At 42.3% G+C, this 22,341-nt stretch overlaps 1 protein-coding gene across 1 annotated transcript; it reads right to left on the bottom strand.

The window, feature by feature from the left end:
• Positions 1 to 689: 689 nt before the first annotated feature.
• On the bottom strand, positions 690 to 21,447 carry LOC139266048 (zinc finger protein 639-like). Its single transcript, XM_070883869.1, has 3 exons — positions 21,106 to 21,447; positions 5,445 to 5,516; positions 690 to 4,370 (listed from the first exon to the last, which is right to left on the bottom strand). Exons 1-3 carry the CDS (start codon positions 21,161 to 21,163, stop codon positions 3,214 to 3,216), a joined length of 1,287 nt encoding a protein of 428 aa, XP_070739970.1. The 5' UTR covers positions 21,164 to 21,447; the 3' UTR covers positions 690 to 3,213.
• Between the last annotated feature and the right edge of the window lie 894 nt (positions 21,448 to 22,341).

Raw genomic sequence — 22,341 nt, 5'->3', positions numbered from 1 at the left:
CAAGCAAAAACTTGCCTGTTCTCAATCTCAGAAGGGCATCATAATTGCACCTGTATGACATTTCCATTGTCTACACCAGCCATTCTTCTGGCCTCTGTCAGACTGCCAGTTGGTTGTTAAAATTATGATCGGTTTTGTGCAGTGGGCTCATGCAGACGAGGAGCTGGATAAGACGCTCTCAAAATCTCACACAGCTAGTAGAAAAAACAGGTGGTCATCAGTTGGGCTAATCCCAGAGCCCAAGAGAGAAAATATGACATTATGGCTCCATCCCACACTTAGTTAAACTGCAAAAAATAGATTATCTGGTCATTATCGCATTGCTGTTTTGTAGGAGCTTGCTGTGCGCAAATTGGATGCTGTGTTTCCTACATTACAAAAGTGACTACACTTCAAAAGTACTTCATTGGCTGTAAAGCGCTTTGGGACGTCCTGAGGTTGTGAAAGGTGCTATATAAATGCAAGACTTTTTTTTCAAAAAATTAACTTTTCATGCCCAATTTTACACTAAGTATGACTTGTAATACATCATTCTATTCAGGTCAATCAAGCGTACAATTATGTGTATGTTAAGCAGCGTCCTTATGCATAAGGCAATTATAATGAATCACTTTTTCATAGGAACCTAAAAAGAAAATCTAAAAGGTAAGTTTTGCATAATGAGCGTGTAAGAACATAATCACACTGAATATAATGAAACAGTTTATTGTAAGTTTCAAAACTGAGATCACTTGCTCCATCACATGACACAATCTTTAGCACAAATCAGCTCTATATAGCCTACTTAATCAGAACGATACACATTATAGAGAGGAAGAAAGTGAATTTTTGCCCAAACCACTTTCAAAAAAGCTGGTATGAGGTCCGTCATACTGCACAACATCCCATGGACTAGATGCCATCAAAATAAATACTAAATGACTGACAAGTGAATTCTAGAAAATAGTCAGTGAATCCGATCTCAGTGCTCAGGTAATACCCATGAAGTCACTATAGTGGCAGACACTCAGCTACATGAACCATCTTCAATATATACACATTACCATCACATCCACCCAACTCGGAGGTGCTCGTGACAAACTGGATTTATTTTAAGGAAGCACCATTGTACAGTTACATTGAGGGAGACAATGGAGGGAAAATGCAAGTCATTGGTCCAAAATTGTTTTGTTTTTTAATTTTGATCCCCTCCACAGATTTGAGACCAAATACAATGTTTTCCCTTCCTCTAGTAAATGAGCACTAGAAAGCAACTTTCTTTGTCTTCTAATGATTCTATCCTAATTTCAGATCATTTAAAAAAAAAATGTTTTAATTTCCTGCATCAGAATAAAATGGAGGCGAACCTACACACTGCTTTTCAGCAGCAATGACCCTGGACCAATGCTAAACATATGGAGTGGGTATGGAGAGTTAAAACAGAGTCAGAGATACCCTGGACATGCACCATACGAGACGCCACTCGATTCCCATTCTCAAGTGGCAGTTCCCAGGTCACACGAGCTAGAAAGTTCATCTTTGGCAAAGCAACGTTACATGGAATAGTGTAACTGTTCTGGCAGATCGTAGGTGGCTGCTACATGTATTAAAGGGTCAAGTCTCTGTATCTGCAGAAAATGATTTCTAAGATACCAAGAAAAATATAGAAGGGGAAGGCATCATTACAAACAAAGTTTAATGCGATCAAGCCCTAAAAAGAACAGCATTGTTGGATCTGAATAATTAGCTTTATGGAGGAGGGTTTCACTTGTTATTTTTTGTTACCCGCCTTCTGGAATATTTAGCTTTTGCTGAGACACATTCAAAATGTAATTTTGTTCTGTAATTCTACCAAATTTAGTAACTGCCCTCACCCCAACACCCAGTTTGCTATCTATGGTTAGGGGAGGATAAGTCCAGCCTGTGGAGAACACACACAGCCAATATTACTTCACTGATCTGTTGGAGAGATGAGAAGGTTCTCCTTTTCCCTTATACTTACATTCTCTCATTCCTCTCTCACCAATGCAACAACTACAACCTGTGAACATCCCATTTCCCATTTGCAAGACCAAAGAAAGGTTAGAATTCAGTGTCAATAATCGGAAAAAGACACCACAATTTTACAAAAAGCAGGGCCTGGTGTTTCTGCTCGGTTGTACTGGGTATTTTTTTTTCTGCGCAATTAGCCTGATATCGGCCAAAGCAGCGCAAAAGATCACGGAATTTTAAGCACAAATTACGTTCAGTGCAAATCAACTTTCCGCGATCTTTTGCGCTAGTTTAAAAAAAAACTGGCCACACCCCCAGAACAAATTAATCACCATTGCGAGTTTCCGCTAATTGCACTCGTTTGCCAGCCTTCGAGGTGGCTCTTAAAATTAAGCTGTTTCTTTTGGATGCATGACACTAATAAGCACGTTTGAAAAGCTTTTGAGTAATTTAAACTTTTTTTTTCCACGAATGACATCTGTACACCAATATAACTAGCAAATGGTTCTGTATGGTTTTGTTTCAAGTCAATTTCAGCTAATTAAAAATCGGGTTACTCAGGTGGTGGACTAGATACGGGGTAAAATGCTTATTTTTTGTGATAAACCCATTTTTCAGCTGTATTATTTAAACTGCACCAAGTTACCACTCAAATGTATCACGGAATTTTTAAAACAAAAGCAAGTTATGTTCCAAAACTCTGCCCCATTGCGCTGGTTCATGGCAGATTTTGCATTTGGCGATATACAAATGAGTTTGAGCAGACACTTGAGCGGGAAAAAAAACTTCTGAAAACGAGCTCAATTTTGGGTGCATTTTGTTCCTGGGTTGCCGATTGTGCCCAAAGCGGAAACTCTACCCAGAGTTGTTTCTACTTTCCGGACACAGACTGTACGTTTACAGGTCTCCATTTAAAGCCACAGTTCCCGTTTGTGACAGGTTGGGATTTGGGATGCTCTCCTGCTCGGTTCTCAGCCATCAAATACTGTGCTACAATCAATTCAAAATGCTACACACTTTCAAAATAAGTCAACCATGGAACTAGCTGCTGGAGCGTGTGCCTACTTAGTGCACAGGGAAAAACACTGGACAGCGTTCTCTGAAGTCAGAAGGGCTCGTGAGTATTTTCTTGGCACTCTTCCACAGAAACAGCCTCCAAATAATAAAAAAAAAGCTAATTTAGTTTCTCTCTCGTCTCAAATTCTACAGACGCAGCCACAGTTGCGAAGTTTAAAAAGATGTTTAATTATCATATCCCTGATACCACAGCAGCTCGTTGTTCTGTTTGTGTTTAGCAAGATGCCACATGAGCTCACCGTCGCTTGCAAACCTCAACATGCACATCTCGCATTTGTAGGGCAGCGCTGCCGTGTGGCTCATGTCTATGTGGGATCGGAGGTTTGCAATCTGCTCAGTGGAATAATCACAGTACTGACACAAGTAGATCTCCTGAGATGAGTGCATGTTCAAGTGTTTGTTGTATTCGGCCGTGTTGCAAAAGCCCTTCCCGCAATCGTCGCACACAAACGGAAAGAACCGGGCATGCTCAATTGCCACATGCCGGTTGACGTTGCCATACAGCCGGCTTCTGTAGCCACACGACTGACATATAAAGAAATTTCTCTCCCGGTCAAAGCTCACTTTACTCATGAAGCCCGCTGGTCCCTGAAGTCCATCCTCGGAAGAGTCGTTCATCTCCATGAGACTGTACGCATGCTCAGCAAGGACATGGCTGTGCAGCTCGCCAGCATCATCTGTGCCGTACTCACAGAACTGGCAGAGGTACTGCTCATCGCCATCATGCTGCTGCAAGTGAAGATGGAGCTCGCTGGTGCTGCAGAAGTGAATGTTGCACTGCTCGCACCAGTACAGATACTCGCTGATGTGGACATCCGCCACGTGCAACTCGAGCGCCTTGGGGTTTTCAGCAATGTGGCTGCACAACTGGCAGGCATTTGGATCTTCTGCCTCGTGTGCCTGCAAGTGCTTGTGGAGCAGACTGTACGTTAGAAATTCACGCTTGCAGACTGGGCAGGTGTTGGGCAGAGTGTCTGTGTGCCTGAGAATAACATGCTGCTTCAGCTCCACCGGGTACTTGCTGTTGAAGTCACAGTGCTCGCAGCTGTAGAGTCCATCGCAAGACGGTTTTCGCAGAGGCCACTTATGTTGATAAAGAATGGCTGAGCAAGGGGATTTGGCCCGTCTCTCGGAACCATCACTAACTGAACTTTCCGTTGTATCGTCTTGGTGTTTGCTGGGGGATGAAACTTCCTGTTCCGGATGGTAGGGGTTATATTTGCTCTCTTGGTCGTTAAAAGGGCTCCAGTTTTCAATTCCGCACTGCCTCTTGTTAGTTCCTTTCAAAACAGAGTTTATTGTTCTCACAGTCATGCAAAGGTCTGAAAAGATGAAGTAAATTAAAAAAACATGTTGTTGCATTTAAGACACTCTTGAAAACTCTACCAAATTTTCTCCTCCCCATGTTTTTAAAAACATAGCTTTCAAGCTATCTCCATCGCCAATGTCATTGCCAAACGAAAATTAAAGCTAAAAAAAAATGAAAATTGTGTTTTTTCTATAATGGGCTGTCAATCTGCAACGACAGAAAATCTAGCCTCCACTGTCCAGGTTCACTCAATGGTCACTTGGGCAAGGATCCCGAGAGCTGCTGGCAACCTTGGACCTGTACTCCGGCATGATTCATTGCTTTAAGGAGAGGACAAGGAGAGAAAATTGTGGGGAAGGGAGGGAATAAACAAAAAAAAGTCATCTCTAAGGAGTTGTCACTGGCTTCTTCTAGTTTGTAGGACAAGCCTAACAGTATTAGGATTAATAGTCCCTCCCAAAAATGTTGCAATGAAGAAACAATCCAATTTGGTTTTATATCACAGACAAAAAGAAATATCCTCCATTCAGTGAGTGAGTGCATCATTTCTACCTTAGTGGATAGACAATACAAGAAAGACTTGCATTTATATAGCGCCTTTCATGACCACCAGATGTCTCAAAACACTTTACAGCCAGTGAAGTATTTTTGGAGTGTAGTCACTGTCGTAATGTGGGAAACGCAGCAGCCAATTTGCACACAGCAAACTCCCACAAACAGCAATGTGATAGTGACCAGATAATCTATTTTTATTATGTTGACTGAGGGATAAATATTGGCCAGGACACCGGGGATAATTCCCCTGCTCTTCTCGAAATGCCTGTAGTGCCGTGGGATCTTTTACGTCCACCCGAGAAGGCAGACGGGACCTCGGTTTAATGTCTCATCCAAAAGACGGCAACTCCGACAGTGCAGCACTTGCTCAATACTGCATTGGAGTGTCAGCCTATGTGCTCAAGTTCCTGGAGTGGGACTTGAACACACAACCTTCTGACTCAGAGGCAAGTGTGCTACCCACTGAGCCACAGCTGACACACAGGTAATATTTAAAGATACAAGCATTCTTCATTAATAATTTTAAACCCACCTTGTGAATCACTTGAACTGTTACAGTGTTCGGGACTGCTTTCCTCATCATCTTCAACCGTGGAGTCAGACCCTACAAAAAAGAGAAAACCATTTAGAGGATGAATCCCACTGTAGGTACATTGACTAACAAATTTCTTCCCTTGTCCTTGCTTTCCTGAAGGCAAGGACATACGCGAGGGTCAACGCTTCTGTAACTTTCTCAAGTAGCCATTCCGCATGTGAACTTGGATAGTATCAGCAGGGTACTCAACACTTGCTCCTCTTTCAGTCTTCTTGTGATATTTGTCATTCCCCAGCAAAGTAGAGAAACTTATCTGCTCTTAAGGTTCTATCAATGCCACTCTGTCATTGGCTGCAAGGTAGCATACAAGATCAAGTTGGGTGAATTTCCTTGAAATTATTGAATCTCTAGGAACTGTCTGTCTTCCACTCAGCTGTAATATTAAATATAACACATTTAGCAATCAGTGTTTGTATCTAGCATTGCCAGGGGAGGTTTTGGGTAATGATCATTCAACAAAATTCAAAGCGATAGCATATAAAAAAAAGAGTACAAAAGCAAGAAGCAATGCTCAACCTGTACAAATCATTGGTTAGGCGACAGTTAGAATGTTTTGTTCAGTTCTGAGCACCTTACTTGAATGTCAAGGGCATGGAGAGAGTGCAGAAGTGATTCACTGAGATGAAACCAGGGATGAGAAGCTTTTGTTATGAACAGAAATTGAAGAAAGTGAGGTCCCTTTCATTAGAACAAAAAGTTAACAGGAGATCTGATCGAGGTGTTCACGATAGGGAGGGGTTTTGATACGGTCAATTGGAAAAAACTATTTCCACTGTTTGGTAAGTCGGTAACCAGAGGGCATGAATTTATCATCACAAAAGTAATGGTCAGAATGTTTCTTTAAAAAGACTGCCCTATCGGAAACAATGGTAGAAGCAGAATTCATAACTGCTTTAAAAAACATGGAGAGATACTTCAAAAGGAAAACAATTGAAAGGGTATGGGAAAGGTGGATTGCTCTTTCAGAGAGTTGGCACAGTCAGGGTGGGCCCAGGAACCTCCTCCTGTACTGCTAAACTGTTGTGGACTCATGTCCACTAGGAATTGGCTTAAGATTATTCCACTTCTCATATTCTCGGCATGAGCTCGATGGGCCGAATGGCCTTCTTCCGTGCTGTAACCATTCTATGATCTTCTCACTAACCACAGAGAGTTGAGACTTTCAATACGCATGGCAACTCCTCGACCTTGCCATTTCCCGTGGCCCCTCTACTCCCACGGTCTCAATTAAAGACAATACCATCTCCGACCACTTCCTCATATCCCTCACATCCCATGACCCCTTTCCAACCTACTTCCTTTTGCATTGGTACTCAAAGAAAACTCTGTTCTAAGTAATTTATAACTGCACTTTCAAATTCCCACGATATTTCTGCAATTATTGCTTTGCTCAACCTTTCCTGTCAGCTCCTCCTTTGATGCCCTTGGTCCCAGCAAAACCTCAACTCTCTCCCATCCTTGTTGTTCTGCTGGTATGGCTCCCATCTTCACTCCCTTATGGCCCAAGGTGGACTTGAGCTAATCTGCGGCACAACTCGTTTTACCATCCATCACCAGATCTGACAGGTCCACATCAGGTGCTATCGGACGTCATGCACCTCTGCCAGTACCACCCATTATTCCAGGATCATCCAAGAATGCAAGCGTGTAGCGATAACCCTCAGCTTTTTTTCTCTACTACCAACTCTCTCTTTAAACCCCACCCCCTTGCCTCCTCCACAAAGTCACCAAGTTTCAAACCATCCGTTCAACTCCCTCTCCTTCTTTGCCACCAAACCAAATCGCCCCTCTGCCCACAACTCTGAACCCACATCGCTCTATAGTTTCTCTCCCATCTTCCTTCATGCCTTCTCAGTTGGTAGTCTTCTCACCTCGGAGTCAGAAGGTTGCTGGTTTAAGTCCTACTCCAGAGACCTGAGCACAAAGTCTAGGCTGTCTGAGGCAGTGCTGTACTGTTGGAGGTGCTGTCTTCTGGATGAGACTTTAAACCATTGTCCCATTTGCCTCTCAGGTGGATGTAAAAGATCCCATGGCACTATTTCAAAGTAGAGCAGGGGAATTCTCCCTGGTGTCCTGGCCAATATTTATCCCTCAACAACACCACAAAAAAAAACAGGTGGGGTCTGGCCATTTAGCTTACCTTCTTAACCAAGCTTTTGGTCATCTGTCCTAATACCTCATGTGGGTCGGTGTTAAATTTTATTTGATAACACTCCTGTGAAGCGCCTTGGGATGTGTTACTACATCAAAGGCGCTATATAATGTAAGTTTTTGTTGCGGTGTGCAAATTGGCTGCTGCGTGCTCCTTCATTACAAGTGACTACACTTCAAATAGTACTTAATTGGCGGTATAGCGCTTTGGGACATCCTGAGGTCCTAAAAGGTGCTATATAAATGCAAGTTATTTCTTTCTTTATGCCTTCGCCAAGCTCACCTCATTCCTGCTCCTGTAACATAACCTGAGGGACTCGAGAGAACCTATCTTTGGCTCCATCCTGATCTAGTTTGCTCTTTGGTGGTATCATTCCCAGGCATGGGGTCAACTTCTACATGTACGCCAATGACACCCAGCTCTCTCCCTCTCGATTGCTCCACTGCCTCTATATTGACAGACTACTTGTCCAACATCCAGTCGTGGACGACCCACAATTTTCTCGAGCCAAACATCGGTAAGGCCAAACACATCACTTTGTTATATCTCTGCCCAGTTGTTTGAGCAGTGTGGTATTTTGCACGGTCATTGGAGCAGTGTGGTATTTTGCACAGTCGTTTGTGCAGTGTGGTATTTTGCCCAGTCGTTGGAGCAGTGTGTTAATTTGCACAGTCGTTTGAGCAGTGTGTTAATTTGCACAGTCGTTTGAGCAGTGTGGTATTTTGCCCAGTCGTTGGAGCAGTGTGTTAATTTGCACAGTTGTTTGAGCAGTGTGGTATTTTGCAGTTGTTTGAGCAGTGTGTTAATTTGCACAGTTGTTTGAGCAGTGTGTTAATTTGCACAGTTGTTTGAGCAGTGTGTTAATTTGCACAGTTGTTTGAGCAGTGTGTTAATTTGCACAGTTGTTTGAGCAGTGTGGTATTTTGCAGTTGTTTGAGCAGTGTGGTATTTTGCAGTTGTTTGAGCAGTGTGGTATTTTGCAGTTGTTTGAGCAGTGTGGTATTTTGCACAGTTGTTTGAGCAGTGTGTTATTTTACACAGTTGTTTGAGCAGTGTGGTATTTTGCAGTTGTTTGAGCAGTGTGGTATTTTGCAGTTGTTTGAGCAGTGTGGTATTTTGCAGTTGTTTGAGCAGTGTGGTATTTTGCACAGTTGTTTGAGCAGTGTGTTATTTTACACAGTTGTTTGAGCAGTGTGGTATTTTGCAGTTGTTTGAGCAGTGTGGTATTTTGCAGTTGTTTGAGCAGGGTGGTATTTTGCAGCTGTTTGAGCAGTGTGGTATTTTGCACAGTTGTTTGAGCAGTGTGTTATTTTGCAGTTGTTTGAGCAGTGTGGTATTTTACACAGTTGTTTGAGCAGTGTGGTATTTTGCAGTTGTTTGAGCAGTGTGGTATTTTAGTTGTTTGAGCAGTGTGTTATTTTGCACAGTTGTTTGAGCAGTGTGTTATTTTGCACAGTTGTTTGAGCAGTGTGTTATTTTGCAGTTGTTTGAGCAGTGTGTTATTTTACACAGTTGTTTGAGCAGTGTGGTATTTTGCAGTTGTTTGAGCAGTGTGGTATTTTGCAGTTGTTTGAGCAGGGTGGTATTTTAGTTGTTTGAGCAGGGTGGTATTTTGCAGCTGTTTGAGCAGTGTGGTATTTTGCACAGTTGATTGAGCAGTGTGGTATTTTGCAGTTTGAGCAGGGTGGTATTTTGCAGCTGTTTGAGCAGTGTGGTATTTTGCACAGTTGTTTGAGCAGTGTGGTATTTTGCACAGTTGTTTGAGCAGTGTGGTATTTTGCAGTTGTTTGAGCAGTGTGGTATTTTGCACAGTTGTTTGAGCAGTGTGGTATTTTGCAGTTGTTTAAGCAGTGTGTTATTTTGCAGTTGTTTAAGCAGTGTGTTATTTTACAGTTGTTTGAGCAGTGTGTTATTTTACAATTGTTTGAGCAGTGTGGTATTTTGCAGTTGTTTGAGCAGTGTGATATTTTGCACAGTTGTTTGAGCAGTGTGGTATTTTGCACAGTTGTTTGAGCAGTGTGGTATTTTGCACAGTTGTTTGAGCAGTGTGGTATTTTGCAGTTGTTTGAGCAGTGTGGTATTTTGCAGTTGTTTGAACAGTGTGGGATTTTGCAATTGTTTGAGCAGTGTGGTATTTTGCACAGTTGTTTGAACAGTGTGTTATTTTACAGTTGTTTGAGCAGTGTGTTATTTTGCACAGTTGTTTGAGCAGTGTGTTATTTTGCAGTTGTTTGAGCAGTGTGTTAATTTGCACAGTTGTTTGAGCAGTGTGTTATTTTGCACAGTTGTTTGAGCAGTGTGTTATTTTGCACAGTTGTTTGAACAGTGTGTTATTTTGCACAGTTGTTTGAGCAGTGTGTTATTTTGCACAGTTGTTTGAGCAGTGTGTTAATTTGCACAGTTGTTTGAGCAGTGTGTTAATTTGCACAGTTGTTTGAGCAGTGTGTTATTTTGCACAGTTGTTTGAGCAGTGTGTTATTTTGCAGTTGTTTGAGCAGTGTGGTATTTTGCAGTTGTTTGAGCAGTGTGGTATTTTACACAGTTGTTTGAGCAGTGTGGTATTTTACACAGTTGTTTGAGCAGTGTGTTATTTTGCACTGCTGTTTGAGCAGTGTGTTATTTTGTACAGTTGTTTGAGCAGTGGGTATTTTGCAGTTGTTTGAGCAGTGCGTTATTTTACACAGTTGTTTGAGCAGTGCGTTATATTGCACAGTTGTTTGAGCAGTGTGGTATTTTGCAGTTGTTTGAGCAGTGTGGTATTTTACACAGTTGTTTGAGCAGTGTGGTATTTTACACAGTTGTTTGAGCAGTGTGTTATTTTGCACAGTTGTTTGAGCAGTGTGGTATTTTGCAGTTGTTTGAGCAGTGTGTTATTTTACACTGCTGTTTGAGCAGTGTGTTATTTTGTACAGTTGTTTGAGCAGTGGGTATTTTGCAGTTGTTTGAGCAGTGCGTTATTTTACACAGTTGTTTGAGCAGTGCGTTATATTGCACAGTTGTTTGAGCAGTGTGGTATTTTGCAGTTGTTTGAGCAGTGGGTATTTTACACAGTTGTTTGAGCAGTGTGGTATTTTGCAGTTGTTTGAGCAGTGTGTTATTATGCACAGTTGTTTGAGCAGTGTGTTATTATGCACAGTTGTTTGAGCAGTGTTATTTTGCACAGTTGTTTGAGCAGTGTTATTTTGCACAGTTGTTTGAGCAGTGTGGTATTTTGCAGTTGTTTGAGCAGTGGGTATTTTACAGTTGTTTGAGCAGTGTGTTATTTTGCAGTTGTTTGAGTAGTGTGGTATTTTACACAGTTGTTTGAGCAGTGTGGTATTTTGCAGTTGTTTGAGCAGTGTGGTATTTTGCAGGTGTTTGAGCAGGGTGGTATTTTGCAGCTGTTTGAGCAGTGTGGTATTTTGCACAGTTGTTTGAGCAGTGTGGTATTTTGCAGTTGTTGGAGCAGTGTGGTATTTTGCAGTTGTTTGAGCAGTGTGGTATTTTGCAGTTGTTTGAGCAGTGTGGTATTTTGCAGTTGTTTGAGCAGTGTGGTATTTTGCAGTTGTTTGAGCAGGGTGGTATTTTGCAGTTGTTTGAGCAGTGTGTTATTTTGCAGTTGTTTGAGCAGTGTGTTATTTTGCAGTTGTTTGAGCAGTGTGTTATTTTGCAGTTGTTTGAGCAGTGTGGTATTTTGCACAGTTTGAGCAGTGTGTTAATTTGCACAGTTGTTTGAGCAGTGTGTTATTTTGCACAGTTGTTTGAGCAGTGTGTTAATTTGCACAGTTGTTTGAGCAGTGTTTTAATTTGCACAGTTGTTTGAGCAGTGTGTTATTTTGCACAGTTGTTTGAGCAGTGTGTTATTTTGCAGTTGTTTGAGCAGTGTGTTAATTTGCACAGTTGTTTGAGCAGTGGGTATTTTGCAGTTGTTTGAGCAGTGTGTTATTTTACACAGTTGTTTGAGCAGTGTGTTATTTTGCACAGTTGTTTGAGCAGTGGGTATTTTGCAGTTGTTTGAGCAGTGTGTTATTTTACACAGTTGTTTGAGCAGTGTGTTATATTGCACAGTTGTTTGAGCAGTGTGGTATTTTGCAGTTGTTTGAGCAGTGGGTATTTTACACAGTTGTTTGAGCAGTGTGTTATTTTGCACAGTTGTTTGAGCAGTGTTATTTTGCACAGTTGTTTGAGCAGTGTGGTATTTTGCAGTTGTTTGAGCAGTGTGGTATTTTGCAGTTGTTTGAGCAGTGTGGTATTTTACAGTTGTTTGAGCAGTGGGTATTTTACACAGTTGTTTGAGCAGTGTGTTATTTTGCAGTTGTTTGAGCAGTGTGGTATTTTGCAGTTGTTTGAGTAGTGTGGTATTTTGCACAGTTGTTTGAGCAGTGTGGTATTTTACACAGTTGTTTGAGCAGTGTGGTATTTTACACAGTTGTTTGAGCAGTGTGGTATTTTGCAGTTGTTTGAGCAGTGTGGTATTTTGCAGTTGTTTGAGCAGGGTGGTATTTTAGTTGTTTGAGCAGGGTGGTATTTTGCAGCTGTTTGAGCAGTGTGGTATTTTGCACAGTTGATTGAGCAGTGTGTTATTTTGCAGTTGTTTGAGCAGTGTGTTATTTTGCAGTTGTTTGAGCAGTGTGGTATTTTACACAGTTGTTTGAGCAGTGTGGTATTTTGCAGTTGCTTGAGCAGGGTGGTATTTTGCAGCTGTTTGAGCAGTGTGGTATTTTGCACAGTTGTTTGAGCAGTGTGGTATTTTGCACAGTTGTTTGAGCAGTGTGGTATTTTGCAGTTGTTTGAGCAGTGTGGTATTTTGCACAGTTGTTTGAGCAGTGTGGTATTTTGCAGTTGTTTAAGCAGTGTGTTATTTTGCAGTTGTTTAAGCAGTGTGTTATTTTACAGTTGTTTGAGCAGTGTGTTATTTTACAATTGTTTGAGCAGTGTGGTATTTTGCAGTTGTTTGAGCAGTGTGATATTTTGCACAGTTGTTTGAGCAGTGTGGTATTTTGCACAGTTGTTTGAGCAGTGTGGTATTTTGCACAGTTGTTTGAGCAGTGTGGTATTTTGCAGTTGTTTGAGCAGTGTGGTATTTTGCAGTTGTTTGAACAGTGTGGGATTTTGCAATTGTTTGAGCAGTGTGGTATTTTGCACAGTTGTTTGAACAGTGTGTTATTTTACAGTTGTTTGAGCAGTGTGTTATTTTGCACAGTTGTTTGAGCAGTGTGTTATTTTGCACAGTTGTTTGAGCAGTGTGTTAATTTGCACAGTTGTTTGAGCAGTGTGTTATTTTGCACAGTTGTTTGAGCAGTGTGTTATTTTGCACAGTTGTTTGAACAGTGTGTTATTTTGCACAGTTGTTTGAGCAGTGTGTTATTTTGCACAGTTGTTTGAGCAGTGTGGTATTTTGCACAGTTGTTTGAGCAGTGTGTTAATTTGCACAGTTGTTTGAGCAGTGTGGTATTTTGCAGTTGTTTGAGCAGTGTGTTAATTTGCACAGTTGTTTGAGCAGTGGGTATTTTGCAGTTGTTTGAGCAGTGTGTTATGTTACACAGTTGTTTGAGCAGTGCGTTATATTGCACAGTTGTTTGAGCAGTGTGGTATTTTGCAGTTGTTTGAGCAGTGTGGTATTTTACACAGTTGTTTGAGCAGTGTGGTATTTTACACAGTTGTTTGAGCAGTGTGTTATTTTGCACAGTTGTTTGAGCAGTGTGGTATTTTGCAGTTGTTTGAGCAGTGTGTTATTTTACACTGCTGTTTGAGCAGTGTGTTATTTTGTACAGTTGTTTGAGCAGTGGGTATTTTGCAGTTGTTTGAGCAGTGTGTTATTTTACACAGTTGTTTGAGCAGTGCGTTATATTGCACAGTTGTTTGAGCAGTGTGGTATTTTGCAGTTGTTTAAGCAGTGGGTATTTTACACAGTTGTTTGAGCAGTGTGGTATTTTGCAGTTGTTTGAGCAGTGTGTTATTATGCACAGTTGTTTGAGCAGTGTGTTATTATGCACAGTTGTTTGAGCAGTGTTATTTTGCACAGTTGTTTGAGCAGTGTTATTTTGCACAGTTGTTTGAGCAGTGTTATTTTGCACAGTTGTTTGAGCAGTGGGTATTTTACACAGTTGTTTGAGCAGTGTGTTATTTTGCAGTTGTTTGAGTAGTGTGGTATTTTACACAGTTGTTTGAGCAGTGTGGTATTGTGCAGTTGTTTGAGCAGTGTGGTATTTTGCAGGTGTTTGAGCAGGGTGGTATTTTGCAGCTGTTTGAGCAGTGTGGTATTTTGCACAGTTGTTTGAGCAGTGTGTTATTTTGCAGTTGTTTGAGCAGTGTGGTATTTTGCACAGTTGTTTGAGCAGTGTGGTATTTTGCAGTTGTTTGAGCAGTGTGGTATTTTGCAGTTGTTGGAGCAGTGTGGTATTTTGCAGTTGTTGGAGCAGTGTGGTATTTTGCAGTTGTTGGAGCAGTGTGGTATTTTGCAGTTGTTTGAGCAGTGTGTTATTTTGCAGTTGTTTGAGCAGTGTGTTATTTTGCAGTTGTTTGAGCAGTGTGTTATTTTGCAGTTGTTTGAGCAGTGTGTTATTTTGCAGTTGTTTGAGCAGTGTGGTATTTTGCACAGTTTGAGCAGTGTGTTAATTTGCACAGTTGTTTGAGCAGTGTGTTATTTTGCACAGTTGTTTGAGCAGTGTGTTAATTTGCACAGTTGTTTGAGCAGTGTTTTAATTTGCACAGTTGTTTGAGCAGTGTGTTATTTTGCACAGTTGTTTGAGCAGTGTGGTATTTTGCAGTTGTTTGAGCAGTGTGTTAATTTGCACAGTTGTTTGAGCAGTGGGTATTTTGCAGTTGTTTGAGCAGTGTGTTATTTTACACAGTTGTTTGAGCAGTGTGTTATTTTGCACAGTTGTTTGAGCAGTGGGTATTTTGCAGTTGTTTGAGCAGTGTGTTATTTTACACAGTTGTTTGAGCAGTGTGTTATATTGCACAGTTGTTTGAGCAGTGTGGTATTTTGCAGTTGTTTGAGCAGTGGGTATTTTACACAGTTGTTTGAGCAGTGTGTTATTTTGCACAGTTGTTTGAGCAGTGTTATTTTGCACAGTTGTTTGAGCAGTGTTATTTTGCACAGTTGTTTGAGCAGTGTGGTATTTTGCAGTTGTTTGAGCAGTGTGGTATTTTGCAGTTGTTTGAGCAGTGTGGTATTTTACAGTTGTTTGAGCAGTGGGTATTTTACACAGTTGTTTGAGCAGTGTGTTATTTTGCAGTTGTTTGAGCAGTGTGGTATTTTGCAGTTGTTTGAGTAGTGTGGTATTTTGCACAGTTGTTTGAGCAGTGTGGTATTTTGCAGTTGTTTGAGCAGTGTGGTATTTTACACAGTTGTTTGAGCAGTGTGGTATTTTACACAGTTGTTTGAGCAGTGTGGTATTTTTTGCAGTTGTTTGAGCAGTGTGTTATAAACATAGAAACATAGAAAATAGGTGTAGGAGCAGGCCATTCTGCCCTTCTAGCCTGCACCGCCATTCAATGAGTTCATGGCTGAACATGAAACTTCAGTACCCACTTCCTGCTTTCACGCCATACCCCTTGATCCCCCGAGTAGTAAGGACTTCATCTAATTCCCTTTTGAATATATTTAGTGAATTGGCCTCAACTACTTCCTGTGGTAGAGAATTCCACAGGTTCACCACTCTCTGGGTGAAGAAGTTTCTCCTTATCTCGGTCCTAAATGGCTTACCCCTTATCCTTAGACTGTGACTCCTGGTTCTGGACTTCCCCAACATTGGGAACATTCTTCCTGCATCCAACCTGTCCAAACCCGTCAGAATTTTAAACGTTTCTATGAGGTCCCCTCTCACTCTTCTGAACTCCAGTGAATACAAGCCCAGTTGATCCAGTCTTTCTTGATAGGTCAGTCCCACCATCCCGGGAATCAGTCTGGTGAATCTTCGCTGCACTCCCTCAATAGCAAGAATGTCCTTCCTCAAGTTAGGAGACCAAAACTGCACACAATACTCCAGGTGTGGCCTCACCAAGGCCCTGTACAACTGTAGCAACACCTCCCTGCCCCTGTACTCAAATCCCCTCGCTATGAAGGCCAACATGCCATTTGCTTTCTTAACCGCCTGCTGTACCTGCATGCCAACCTTCAATGACTGATGTACCATGACACCCAGGTCTCGTTGCACCTTCCCTTTTCCTAATCTGTCACCATTCAGATAATAGTCTGTCTCTCTGTTTTTACCACCAAAGTGGATAACCTCACATTTATCCACATTATACTTCATCTGCCACGCATTTGCCCACTCACCTAACCTATCCAAGTCACTCTGTAGCCTCATAGCATCCTCCTGGCAGCTCACACTGCCACCCAACTTAGTGTCATCCGCAAATTTGGAGATACTACATTTAATCCCCTCGTCTAAATCATTAATGTACAATGTAAACAGCTGGGGCCCCAGCACAGAACCCTGCGGTACCCCACTAGTCACTGCCTGCCATTCCGAAAAGTACCCATTTACTCCTACTCTTTGTTTCCTGTCTGACAACCAGTTCTCAATCCACGTCAGCACACTACCCCCAATCCCATGTGCTTTAACTTTGCACATTAATCTCCTGTGTGGGACCTTGTCGAAAGCCTTCTGAAAGTCCAAATATACCACATCAACTAGTACTCCTTTGTCCACTTTATTGGAAACATCCTCAAAAAATTCCAGAAGATTTGTCAAGCATGATTTCCCTTTCACAAATCCATGCTGACTTGGACCTATCATGTCACCATTTTCCAAATGCGCTGCTATGACATCCTTAATAATTGATTCCATCATTTTACCCACTACTGAGGTCAGGCTGACCGGTCTATAATTCCCTGCTTTCTCTCTCCCTCCTTTTTTAAAAAGTGGGGTTACATTGGCTCCCCTCCACTCGATAGGAACTGATCCAGAGTCAATAGAATGTTGGAAAATGACTGTCAATGCATCCGCTATTTCCAAGGCCACCTCCTTAAGTACTCTGGGATGCAGTCCATCAGGCCCTGGGGATTTATCGGCCTTCAATCCCATCAATTTCCCCAACACAATTTCCCGACTAATAAAGATTTCCCTCAGTTCCTCCTCCTTACTAGACCCTCTGACTACTTTTATATCCGGAAGGTTGTTTGTGTCCTCCTTAGTGAATACTGAACCAAAGTACTTGTTCAATTGGTCTGCCATTTCTTTGTTCCCCGTTATGACTTCCCCTGATTCTGACTGCAGGGGACCTACGTTTGTCTTTACTAACCTTTTTCTCTTTACATACCTATAGAAACTTTTGCAATCCGCCTTAATGTACCCTGCAAGCTTCTTCTCGTACTCCATTTTCCCTGCCCTAATCAAACCCTTTGTCCTCCTCTGCTGAGTTCTAAATTTCTCCCAGTCCCCAGGTTCGCTGCTATTTCTGGCCAATTTGTATGCCATTTCCTTGGCTTTAATACTATCCCTGATTTCCCTAGATAGCCACGGTTGAGCCACCTTCCCTTTTTTATTTTTACGCCAGACAGGAATGTACAATTGTTGTAATTCATCCATGCGGTCTCTAAATGTCTGCCATTGCCCATCCACAGTCAACCCCTTAAGTATCATTAGCCAATTTATCTTAGCCAATTCATGCCTCATACCTTCAAAGTTACCCTTCTTTAAGTTCTGGACCATGGTCTCTGAATTAACTGTTTCATTCTCCATCCTAATGCAGAATTCCACCATATTATGGTCACTCTTCCCCAAGGGGCCTCGCACAATGAGATTGCTAATTAATCCTCTCTCATTACACAACACCCAGTCTAAGATGGCCTCCCCCCTAGTTGGTTCCTCGACATATTGGTCTAGAAAACCATCCCTTATGCATTCCAGGAAATCCTCCTCCACCGTATTGCTTCCAGTTTGGCTAGCCCAATCTATGTGCATATTAAAGTCACCCATTATAACTGCTGCACCTTTATTGCATGCACTCCTAATTTCCTGTTTGATGCCCTCCCCAACATCACTACTACTGTTTGGAGGTCTGTACACAACTCCCACTAACGATTTTTGCCCTTTAGTGTTCTGCAGCTCTACCCATATAGATTCCACATCATCCAAGCTAATGTCTTTCCTAACTATTGCATTAATCTCCTCTTTAACCAGCAATGCTACCCCACCTCCTTTTCCTTTTATTCTATCCTTCCTGAATGTTGAATACCCCTGGATGTTGAGTTCCCAGCCCTGATCATCCTGGAGCCACGTCTCCGTAATCCCAATCACATCATATTTGTTAACATCTATTTGCACAGTTAATGCATCCACCTTATTGCGGATACTCCTTGCATTAAGACACAAAGCCTTCAGGCTTGCTTTTTTAACACCCTTTGTCCTTCTAGAATTTTGCTGTACAGTGGCCCTTTTTGTTCTTTGCCTTGGGTTTCTCTGCCCTCCACTTTTCCTCATCTCCTTTCTGTCTTTTGCTTTTGCCTCATTTTTGTCTCCCTGCATAGGTTCCCATCCCCCTGCAATATTAGTTTAACTCCTCCCCAACAGCACTAGCAAACACTCCCCCTAGGACATTGGTTCCGGATCTGCCCAGGTGCAGACCGTCCGGTTTGTACTGGTCCCACCTCCCCCAGAACCGGTTCCAATGCCCCAAGAATTTGAATCCCTCCCTGCTGCACCACTGCTCAAGCCATGTATTCATCTGCGCTATCCTGCGATTCCTACTCTGACTAGCACGTGGCACTGGTAGCAATCCCGAGATTACTACTTTTGAGGTCCTACTTTTTAATTTAGCTCCTAGTTCCTTAAATTCTTTTCGTAGGACCTCATCCCTTTTTTTAACCTATGTCGTTGGTACCAATGTGCACCACGACAACTGGCTGTTCTCCCTCCCATTTCAGAATGTCCTGCACCCGCTCCGAGACATCCTTGACCCTTGCACCAGGGAGGCAACATACCATCCTGGAGTCTCGGTTGCGTCCGCAGAAACGCCTATCTATTCCCCTCACCATCGAATCCCCTATCACTATCGCGCTCCCACTCTTTTTCCTGCCCTCCTTTGCAGCAGAGCCACCTACGGTGCCATGAACTTGGCTGCTGCTGCCCTCCCCTGATGAGTCATCCTCCCCAACAGTACTCAAAGCAGTGTATCTGTTTTGCAGGGGGATGACCACAGGGGACCCCTGCACTATCTTTCTTGCACTGCTCTTCCTGCTGGTCTTCCATTCCCTATCTGGCTGTGGACCCTTCTCCTGCGGTAAGACCAACTCACGACACGTGATACTCACGTCATTCTCAGCATCGTGGATGCTCCAGAGTGAATCCACCCTCAGCTCCAGGGCCGCAACGCGCCCGTCAAGAGCTCGAGGCGGATACACTTCCCACGCACGTAGCGCCCAGGGACACCGGAAGTTATTTTGCACAGTTGTTTGAGCAGTGTGTTATTTTGCACAGTTGTTTGAGCAGTGTGTTATTTTGCACAGTTGTTTGAGCAGTGTGTTATTTTGCACAGTTGTTTGAGCAGTGTGTTATTTTGCACAGTTGTTTGAGCAGTGTGTTATTTTGCACAGTTGTTTGAGCAGTGTGTTATTTTGCACAGTTGTTTGAGCAGTGTGTTATTTTGCACAGTTGTTTGAGCAGTGTGTTATTTTGCACAGTTGTTTGAGCAGTGTGTTATTTTGCACAGTTGTTTGAGCAGTGTGTTATTTTGCACAGTTGTTTGAGCAGTGTGTTATTTTGCACAGTTGTTTGAGCAGTGTGTTATTTTGCACAGTTGTTTGAGCAGTGTGTTATTTTGCACAGTTGTTTGAGCAGTGTGTTATTTTGCACAGTTGTTTGAGCAGTGTGTTATTTTGCACAGTTGTTTGAGCAGTATGTTATTTTGCACAGTTGTTTGAGCAGTGTGGTATTTTACACAGTTGTTTGAGCAGTATGTTATTTTGCACAGTTGTTTGAGCAGTGTGGTATTTTACACAGTTGTTTGAGCAGTGTGTTATTTTGCACAGTTGTTTGAGCAGTGTGTTATTTTGCACAGTTGTTTGAGCAGTGTGTTATTTTGCACAGTTGTTTGAGCAGTGTGTTATTTTGCAGTTGTTTGAGCAGTGTGTTATTTTGCACAGTTGTTTGAGCAGTGTGTTATTTTGCACAGTTGTTTGAGCAGTGTGTTATTTTGCACAGTTGTTTGAGCAGTGTGTTATTTTGCAGTTGTTTGAGCAGTGTGTTAATTTGCACAGTTTGAGCAGTGTGTTATTTTACACAGTTGTTTGAGCAGTGTGTTATTTTACACAGTTGTTTGAGCAGTGTGTTATTTTACACAGTTGTTTGAGCAGTGTGGTATTTTGCACAGTTGTTTGAGCAGTGTGGTATTTTGCACAGTTGTTTGAGCAGTGTGTTATTTTACACAGTTGTTTGAGCAGTGTGGTATTTTGCACAGTTGTTTGAGCAGTGTGGTATTTTGCAGTTGTTTGAGCAGTGTGGTATTTTGCACAGTTGTTTGAGCAGTGTGGTATTTTGCAGTTGTTTGAGCAGTGTGTTATTTTACACAGTTGTTTGAGCAGTGTGTTATTTTACACAGTTGTTTGAGCAGTGTGTTATTTTACACAGTTGTTTGAGCAGTGTGTTATTTTACACAGTTGTTTGAGCAGTGTGTTATTTTGCACAGTTGTTTGAGCAGTGTGTTATTTTGCACAGTTGTTTGAGCAGTGTGGTATTTTGCACAGTTGTTTGAGCAGTGTGGTATTTTGCAGTTGTTTGAGCAGTGTGGTATTTTGCACAGTTGTTTGAGCAGTGTGTTATTTTACACAGTTGTTTGAGCAGTGTGGTATTTTACACAGTTGTTTGAGCAGTGTGTTATTTTACACAGTTGTTTGAGCAGTGTGGTATTTTACACAGTTGTTTGAGCAGTGTGGTATTTTACACAGTTGTTTGAGCAGTGTGTTATTTTACACAGTTGTTTGAGCAGTGTGGTATTTTACACAGTTGTTTGAGCAGTGTGTTATTTTACACAGTTGTTTGAGCAGTGTGTTATTTTACACAGTTGTTTGAGCAGTGTGTTATTTTACACAGTTGTTTGAGCAGTGTGTTATTTTACACAGTTGTTTGAGCAGTGTGTTATTTTACACAGTTGTTTGAGCAGTGTGTTATTTTACACAGTTGTTTGAGCAGTGTGTTATTTTACACAGTTGTTTGAGCAGTGTGTTATTTTACACAGTTGTTTGAGCAGTGTGTTATTTTACACAGTTGTTTGAGCAGTGTGTTATTTTACACAGTTGTTTGAGCAGTGTGTTATTTTACACAGTTGTTTGAGCAGTGTGGTATTTTACACAGTTGTTTGAGCAGTGTGGTATTTTACACAGTTGTTTGAGCAGTGTGTTATTTTACACAGTTGTTTGAGCAGTGTGTTATTTTACACAGTTGTTTGAGCAGTGTGTTATTTTGCACAGTTGTTTGAGCCCCCCCCCAAAGCCCCACCAAAACACTCGGCCTCTAATACCTGAGTAACGCGAGGGATTTAAGCTCTTCCTCCTCTTCCGTTTGCCATTTTCACTCATGGTGCCCCCACTGGATGGCGGCGCTTGTTCCCGGCCCTCACACGGGCCTTGCGGCCTGGACGGCTGGGGGTGGACGGCGGCGGCGGCGGCCTGGCCTGCCCTGCCCTGCTGCCTCGGGTGTCGAGGCAGAGCCCGGTCCCTTTGCCTGGACTACAGTTGGCGGCCACTCTTTCTTTCCCTTTTCCCCCAGCCCCGCGCTCGGCAAGGCCCCGAGCCTCGGTCTCTGTCGCTCTCTCCGCCTGTTCCTGCGGGTCACTCCTCGCTCGGCCTCGCTCACAAATGGAGACGCTCCCTAACAGCATGACGTCAGCGCCACTTCCGTGCCCGACTTCGACTGCGCGCGCAGAGGGAGCGTCTGCATTTTCCAAATCAGAGACAAAACGTCCGAGACCTTGCGTGCCATGGTCACTTTATGTACAATGTTCTCAAAACCCATCCCATCTGCATGATCACTGAATTATATCCTTCTACATATATCTAAGTTATTACAATTTTTATGCCACTTTTCCATTGCAGCCTTATTACACTATTACACGTCAGCACTGACTTCAAACAAATTATTCATAAATTCTGGGCTTGCTGTAAAGGCATCATTTAATTATTGGAGCAGCCAACTCCGGTTGGAGGTGATCAGGTGGCACACGATCATGTGACATCTGCATATGACATTGCCTTTCAGGTTCATAATACAATAGAGAACCAAGTTGAATATAGAAAGTATATAGGAGATCTAAAAAAAAAACAAATATGAGGGCGAGAGAGAGAGATAAAGAATGAGAATAGATCAGCGGCTAAAATAAAAGGGAACCCAAAAGTCTTTATAAGTATAGTATAGTAAAAGGGCGGGAATTAGGGAACGGAAAGTAAAAGAAAGTCTTATATAGTGCCTCTCACAACCACCAGACCTCCCAAAGTGCTTTACAGCCAATGACATTTTGAAGTGTAATCATTTTGTATGTGTAGGAAACGCAGCAGCAAATTTGCACGCAGCAAGCTCCCACAAACAGCATTGTGTTAATAACCAGTTTTAGTGCTGCTGATTAAGGGATAAATATTGGCTAGGACATAGGATAACCTCCCCGCTCGTTTTCAAAATAATGCCATGGAATCCTACACGTCCATCTGAGAGGGCCTCGGTTTAATGTCTCATCCGAAAGTGCAGCACTCCCTCAGTACTG

Source organism: Pristiophorus japonicus, chromosome 6, assembly GCF_044704955.1.
Source record: "Pristiophorus japonicus isolate sPriJap1 chromosome 6, sPriJap1.hap1, whole genome shotgun sequence".
In the NCBI taxonomy this organism is placed as follows: domain Eukaryota; kingdom Metazoa; phylum Chordata; class Chondrichthyes; family Pristiophoridae; genus Pristiophorus; species Pristiophorus japonicus.
The sequence above is the reverse complement of the archived record's forward strand: the minus strand, read 5'-3'. Positions and strand labels throughout refer to the sequence as shown.